Raw genomic sequence first — 7,604 nt, forward strand, 5'->3', positions numbered from 1 at the left:
GCCACAAATAGAAAATAATAAGATACATGAATCATCCAATATCGTTTATTTAAATTCGTTTTAACTTGTACCAAACCCGGAAGTAAACTAATTTGTAATTTACAGTAGTATCCACTTCCGCCTACAGCCAAACGTTCCTATCTTTTGTTTAAAATAAAATTAGGCTTTATGTAAAGGCATAACATTAAAAAAAATCCAATACATAAATCTAACAGACATTTTTAAGTCATTAAGATTGAATTGGTGAAAAATAAGAACTAGAAAAGCAATTTAAATTTGGAAGATTAACAGGATATGGTTATCCTTCTTACAAACTCTTACTTGACCACGCGGGGGCTGGTTTGTGTGACGTAGCCGGTAAACAGAAGGAGAGTCGTGTCAAGTCCTTCACCATTCAGACGTTCTCTTGAAGACATTCGGAAGAAAAATGCAGTCTTCTCGAAGCGAAAATGACTGGCAAGGCCTGGTGAACGAGGTGAGTGCGCCGTTCACGAATGTACACACGGGCATCCCTTTTGTTAGCGAATCTCCCCCTTAGCATATGGAGCCAGCAGGTGGGAGTGATGCTCAACTTTTTGTACACAGCTCTAATACAAAAAAAAAAAAAATGTGGTTCTGGTCCACGATCGAACAACTGATCCAAAGTAGATTATATGTGGCGAGTTGGGTTGAGTGCCCTTGAATTCATTTGCACCCCTGGCTTACAATGTTTGCCTTTCTACCTTCTGTCCAGGTAACTATTGTTGACATTTGCACAATCACCTGAGCAAATGTCAGCAGTGCATTTATACGTAAGAATCCGACGTCGGAAAAGTAGCCATGAATTGTAAAAACTCCTCCGAAAAATCAAAAACCTACTAAGCGCAGTGACAAAGTACAGTGATCCCTCGCTACTTCGCGTTTCGTTTATCGCGGCTTCACTACATCGCGGATTTTTTTTCCAAATTAAAAAAAAACATCTAAAAGTCAAAATAGAACTTCTAAATTGAGGAAACGTGTGTCTAACCTTTAGGACAATGTAGTGTTGCTCCAAATGTTCGTTTACATTCCTTTAGAAGTCCGTTTTCGCGTGTTAGCACGATCGCGAATTAGCATCTTTCCGCTAACTCGCTAACCTGCCCAGTAGTTTTTGTTGGTGACCGTATTTCGCGGATTTCACTGGTTTTTGAAACCAATTATCCGAGATAAACTAGCCGTTACTGTATTTGCACATGGTTCTTTCTCAGCACTGGTAAAGATACGTGTGTGTGTGTGTGTGTGTGTGTGTGTGTGTGTGTGTGTGTGTGTGTGTGTGTGTGTGTGTGTGTGTGTGTGTGTGTGTGTGTGTGTGTGTTTGCTCTAGTTCCTGGTTTGCAAGCGCAAGCTCGAGAGCAAAAAAGAGGCCCTGCTCATTCTGTCCAAGGAGCTGGATACGTGTCAGCAGGAGCGAGACCAGTACAAGCTGATGGCCAACCAGCTTCGAGAGCGCCACCAAGGTCTCAAGAACAAGTACAAGGAGCTCATTGTGAGTGTATGCGTGTGTTTTTGTGTGTCAGCAGGTTTTTATGTTTTCAACGCTGACATTTATTCACGGTTTAGGAAAGAGACCCGTCTTTAGCGCCAGAGAAACGCAATCAGGTAAGAATTTTGTGTGATAATGTTGTCATGGAAGTTTCTACCAATCACATTTTTCCTTTCATCCTCTTCTTTTTTTTTTGCATGCCCTGGGTGAGAAGTTCATGTTAGTGTGTGACAATGCTACTACTTGGAGAGTTGGTGTAAGAAGTTCAATGACACTGTGGGCCAAGTCAGCCATGTTTTTCATTTTGGTGCCCTTGGCAATCACCAGAGTTCCCTGCCCTGTTTCTTCCTGTAGGTGAACCTCGCCCAATTGCTGCGAGAGTCCAAGGAACGTGTGAAGCAGCTCACCGAGGAGGCTAAGGAGCTGACTCAGCGGCTACTGGAGGCTCAAGGGGATAACAAGGTGAGTGGAAACTTGCTTCGTCCGCCGGAGGTTGCTGAAACTGTCAACGTCGTCCTTCTCGGCGGGGTCAGCTCCTGCGAATGACTATCACGCGACAGCGGCTGGGGGATGATGAGGTGGGCGCGCGACACTTCCCTGCGCACGAGCGTGAAGATCTGGTGCGGCGGCTGGAGAGAGCCGGCCATCAGGTAGGGAAAGCCCCGTGAGGTGTCCAATGAGGTGGCCCTATAGTTAAGATTATGATTTGCCAGATGGAAGAGATGGCGCTTAATGCGAAGACGCTCTCGGACGAGCTCCAAGACGTGAAGGCGGAGCGCGTCGTGTACCGCGACAAGGCCGAGCGACTCAACTTGGAGCTCAACCACGTGATGGGCAACCGGGACTCGCACATCCTTGACGTGGACGCGCTCTGCATGGAAAACCGGTAACACATACACACTCATCGTTTGTTTTTGGTTTTTTTGGGGGAGCTTTTGAAGGCACCATCTGCCTGGCAGGTATTTGCACGAGCGCTTCAAACAACTGCAAGAGGAGGTGACCCTGCTCAAATCCAACATCATGAAGTACAAGGTAAGAGCTTGATAGAAATGAGATCAAATATTTATTGTTGAAAGGCTGAAATCAGAGGATTTGGACAATTTGATGTTAAATAGGGGCTCGAAACGATTCAAATCAATCAGTTGTCGATTAATCGATTAATTTTGGCAGCTCTACTGCAATCTTTGCAGGCCGCGCTGGCGAGGAGGAGAAACTCCAGCGGTTACGTGAAGTCACACAACAGTCCGATCTCTGGCGTCCTCTCCGCCCAACAAGGTAACCAAAAACTAACGGCACCAAATTTTTTGTGTGCTTTGGGTGCAAAACTAATCTTTCCTACTTTATGACGCATGACATAAAAGTGACATTCCTTGCTTCTTCTGCAGTGGAGGAGATGCTTCTAGAGGAGCACGGCTGCAGCCTCCCGGCCACGCCTCAATCCATTTGCGAGCTCAAGTCCCTGGCCACGGCCCTGCTGGAGACCGTCCACGAGAAGAATCTCGTCATCCAGCACCAACGGCACACCAACAGGTGAGCGACTCGTCGGCTGTTGTTTACTAGCTCGGGATCTGGAAAACTCAAGAACCGCTTTTTTTCCACACATGGTAGAATCCTCGGGAACAGAGTTGCCGACTTGGAAAGGAAGTTAAAGACGTTGGAGGTTGCTGGCTTTTGGAGTCTTCCAGGTGGGTCTTTATTAAATCAATAAGCGTACAAATTTCCTCTCTCTCGCTCTCACGCTTTTTTGGTGTGTCTTTGTTTCCTTTTGCGGCGGCTGCGTCTCAGGCCTGACCTACCGCGTATCCGTGGGAATTGGGAGTATGTATTCTTTGTCTTTTACCCGGCGTCAACTCCATCTTCCATTCACCATGCAGTTCCACTTCTCCCCAGCAGGGGGCGGTGTTGCGCCACATATAAGGCAGCGAGGAGAGGGAGGGGGAACTGCCGGCTTGTCACCAGACCATCATTCTCCGCCATAAAACTGACAAGCGTCCATTATGGAAAATGATTGCCCACATTACAAACACATTTAGGGGGGAATGTGGCGTTATTAGGGGATTTGTAGGCGCCCGAAAGAGAGGTGTGGGCTTGATGTGTATTAAACAGGACGGAATGAAACAGGCAAACTATTTGTTTTGAGCGAAAAGCGCGTGATGGACATCCCCCTCGGCGCCCCATCACCCCAAAACAAAAGCGTTTGCGCACATCCATTTTGGGGTGTTGTTTTGCGGCGGAGCCTCACACTTGAATGGTTCGTCGTAAAGGTTGATGAGCGCATTTGGCAGGTTTGTGTGTGTTTGTGACGCCATAAGTAGCATATGGTGTCGGGCCAAGAGGCGCGCAGCCATCACTAATGAAGACAGATGACGGCAAAGTCGAGGCCACTTTTGACGGAGTCACACTTTTATGGACGTGACGGCGATGCTTACCGATCTTAAAAAAACGATTTTTCACATGTGTGCGAGCCCCACACGCAGGATGAAATATCACCTGGGCGATTCCCGAACGCCTCGTCGTGAGAGATCGTCCCATTTGCCGCGGGAAATGATCTAATTTAACTTCATTGGTGATTATCAAATATATTAATGAGTGCAGGTCGCCCCAGATGTGTTATGCTTGTCAAATTCGGCTCGAGCAAGTTTTCTTCTAACCGACCAATCAGAGGACAGGAAAATGCTGATGTCATCGAAGGGTAGTTTGCTGGTTTTGTTGGGTATTTTTTTTTTACCTGATATATAACTATTGTTACAATTCCAAATTGATGTTTCAAATGTAGGTCAGCGCTCACCTCTTAATAACTCGTTGTCTTGGCAGGAACGAGGAACGAGGCGCCGCCCAACGAGAACCTCCCGCCGGGGCTTCATCCGACGCAGGCGGCGTCCCCGCATCGCCATCCGCCCCCAGGTAAGACGAGTAATCGTGCGTAAAGCGGGACGAGATGCCACGAAGAGCGCCATTAGCCCGAGCGTACGTCGCCTGTGCCGCCTCGCCTCCTCATTGGCGCAACTTGCCCAAATGCCGTGGCATTTGGAAAATGGGAGGCAAATTCTCGCCCGCTGACATTCACAAACTTCTCTTGAAAGACGACCAAGTGTGAAATGTGTGCGCAAGGGGGCCCATAAATATGGATGCCGGACCGGAGTAACGTCGTTCTCCTCCCGCGTTCATCTGCGGGGCCTTTGAGAGTCTTTAACCTTTTTTTTTCATGCGTGTCAACAAATATGGGTCAGTAATCCCCCAAAGTGCGGCCACATTTTGGCGAAGAGGCAGAACTAAGCTGTAGCTGTCACACGTCCCCCTTGTCACTGTTGCTGCAGCTATATTTAGACTGTTGCTATGGAAGCGCTCCAGTCACAATTGAAATAACTTCATCTGTCTTTATCAAACAAAAGAATTCACTTTGCTTTAGGGGCTCGTGGCCCCGTCAGAACCAATAGGTGGCGCTGCTTCTCAGTGAAGTTGCAATAAATTGGATATCGCGCCCTTAGTTACGTCGAGTAATCAGTAAAGTACTTTTTAAAGCAAGTAGTCTGTGTAATAACCAGGTTACTTTGTCAAGGTAACTGCGGCAGCACCGATGAAGCATTGTGGGAGTGCCACACGGCTGCCGGCGACCTTGGCACAGATGGCGCGACACAGCCGGCGGCGGCAACGCAGACGAACGGGATCGACGACAGAGGAGGCGACTCGGCGACCCCGACAGAAGAAGACGGACGGAGTCCCGTGGAGGAGGCGGGGAGAGAAGCCCGAGAGGAAGACGCCGAGGCGGCGGTGGAGGAGGGCGAAGAGGCGGTGGTGGCGCTGGACGCCTCGCATGACTGCAACTCCGATTTGCTGGAACACCGCCAGGAGGACATCCGACGTCACGCTGAGCACGGTGACATATGTCATCGCTTGGTGTGAAGACGTACGAAGATTTCGATGGGTTGAGAAACTTTTGGCAGAGCATAAATGGAATATTAACACGTCTGAAAATCGGCAAAAATGTTGAGCAATGTGATTTTCAAAATAAAAGTTTGCAGATATCCTTGTTGGATTCAGATTATCAGACAGCTTTCATTGGGAACGCGGAGAATATTGACTGTTGGATTTGCACAATATGAAGGGAAACAAGATCTTTGATAATCGATTCATGGATTTGTTGTTAACTCTTCCAGTTGACTGCTAATTATGATTTCCACCAAGACAACACACGGCGGATATGAATCCCAGCCTTTCTGCAGGTGACAGCTGGCCTCTCCACGCAAAATCATGAAGCGCTTACTCGGCGCAACTTGCTATTTTTAATCCCCACGCCACTAAATAAATTGGAGCGGCGGGCGGCGGCGTGAACTCGGCACCAGCCAGCTGATTTGGCACGCCGCTTTCCTCCCCGAGCGAGGAGCACAACTTTCTCAAGCAGATGGAGTGCAAACTAATCAACATGTAAGACGATAGCAGCTTGCTTTTGGATTCCTCATCAGGAATCTCTGCACGCCTTCAAGACAGCGAGGAGATTTGCAAAGTTGTTTGGGTAGAAAACTGTGTTTTGCCAAGAAGATCCTGGAGCCGTTTGCTTGCGTGACATACATTCCTTCAACCTAAATTCCAACATCGGAGCTTCGTGTGGGATTTTCATGGACATATTGTGGTTGAGGACGGTTTTTAAAAAAGGTTGCAATAAATGGAATTCATCTGATGAATGTTGTTCCTATTTTGACATATAGAGGGCAGTCTTTTGCAGCCATTTTTTTTTTTTTTTTTTAATCAACTCCCATTTGCAAAATGACCTGGTTCTAGTCAATTCATTCATTCACTGTATATTTGGTATTATTTAAGCAGTACAAAAATCTCTGAATAATTGGCCACGATCTTTTATTCATGGTTGGTAACAAAAAAATAATAATTGCAATATCTCAATATTATTATTTATTACAAATACAAATTAGACATTTTGGTTCAGATTTTCCCTAGCATCATGAAATGCTTGATTTACTTTCGCGGGTCATATAAAATATTGTGGTGAGCCAAATCTGGCCCCCGGGCCTTAAGTTTGAAACCTGGGCTCTAACTCGTTAAAAAAAAAAAACTTTATATGAATAAACCTGTATAAACAGCAAGCAATCAATCGCTCATGCTACTTATTTTATTCCTTTCGTGGTTCAGTAAACATAGTTGTCCTTCATTGTATTTTTACTGGAAGACTTTTTCTGCCTTTTCGCACAATTTCATGACACCTGCAGTGAAAAAAGTCTCCACCATGCACGTGAACTCCAATAAGTGTGACCATCATCATCATCTCATCCAAGGTTGAAGGGCGAAGATGGACTTTTCCAAGGCCGCACTTTCCAAGTTGAGGTTAATGACTCTCGCAGGCGGCTGATTTTTTTTCGTCTTTGCGATGGCCCGACTGTTCTCGCGTCTCGGGAGACGCCTGGACGCCCGCAGCTTTTAGGGCACATGACTTGACAAGTGTAACTTTCTGCTCTGCTGCTGACAGGCCTTGTTATTAGCTGCCAGAATAGAGCAGCAGTGCGCCAGAAGAGGGAAACAGGCAGAGCTTGTCACTCATCTTTTTATATAGAATCACAATAGAAGGTGAACAAAAGCTTGCAAAGCATACTGCTAAAATCAGTAGTATGATAGCTGAAAAGGAAAACAGTGCAAAAGCCGCATTGCAGGACGGCTTTTTTTTATTGCATTTTAATCAGGATTGAATTGATTCAATTATTATTTTTTTAAATATGAAAAAATAGAAAAGAGGGTTTGAGCGCCACCAATTTATTTATTTATTTTGCTGAGTCATGTTGATGGTGTGTTGGGACTAGGTTGTCATTTATGATGAGTCACACAACTGCAGAGCATAATTTTAACCATTTAAAATATGTCTATGATTAATTAAAATGGTTTGACAGTTACAAGGAAGAGAAAATTTTTTTTTAAATGATTTTAAATGCTTTCTTTAGAATGTGATATGTAAGTTTGTAATTGAGAGCGATTTGGTATTTACAAATATTGATGGTACAACTAATCATTATTTTAACTGATTTAACCACATGTGATTTATTTCAATTAATCAATGAATTGGGGAAAAAAATGATAATAGCCACATTATTTCATATTT

General features: G+C 45.4%; 1 protein-coding gene across 3 annotated transcripts; it reads left to right on the forward strand.

Moving 5' to 3' along the window:
- The first annotated feature begins 313 nt into the window (after positions 1-313).
- Positions 314-5,537, forward strand: ccdc149a (coiled-coil domain containing 149a). 3 transcript variants are annotated; one of them, XM_049734754.1, is made up of 14 exons: positions 314-475; positions 1,343-1,504; positions 1,579-1,617; positions 1,716-1,757; positions 1,856-1,963; positions 2,035-2,151; positions 2,215-2,387; positions 2,461-2,533; positions 2,692-2,776; positions 2,887-3,031; positions 3,110-3,186; positions 3,287-3,319; positions 4,316-4,405; positions 5,061-5,537. In XM_049734754.1, the coding sequence occupies exons 1-14, from the start codon at positions 428-430 to the stop codon at positions 5,402-5,404; spliced, it is 1,536 nt and encodes a 511-aa protein (XP_049590711.1). In that variant the 5' UTR covers positions 314-427; the 3' UTR covers positions 5,405-5,537. The 3 variants fall into 3 exon arrangements, with proteins under 3 accessions (XP_049590711.1, XP_049590716.1, XP_049590724.1); XM_049734759.1 differs by lacking the exon at positions 3,287-3,319; XM_049734767.1 differs by lacking the exon at positions 1,716-1,757.
- Positions 5,538-7,604: the final 2,067 nt, after the last annotated feature.

This window comes from Syngnathus scovelli, chromosome 1 (genome assembly GCF_024217435.2).
Source record: "Syngnathus scovelli strain Florida chromosome 1, RoL_Ssco_1.2, whole genome shotgun sequence".
Taxonomy (NCBI): domain Eukaryota; kingdom Metazoa; phylum Chordata; class Actinopteri; order Syngnathiformes; family Syngnathidae; genus Syngnathus; species Syngnathus scovelli.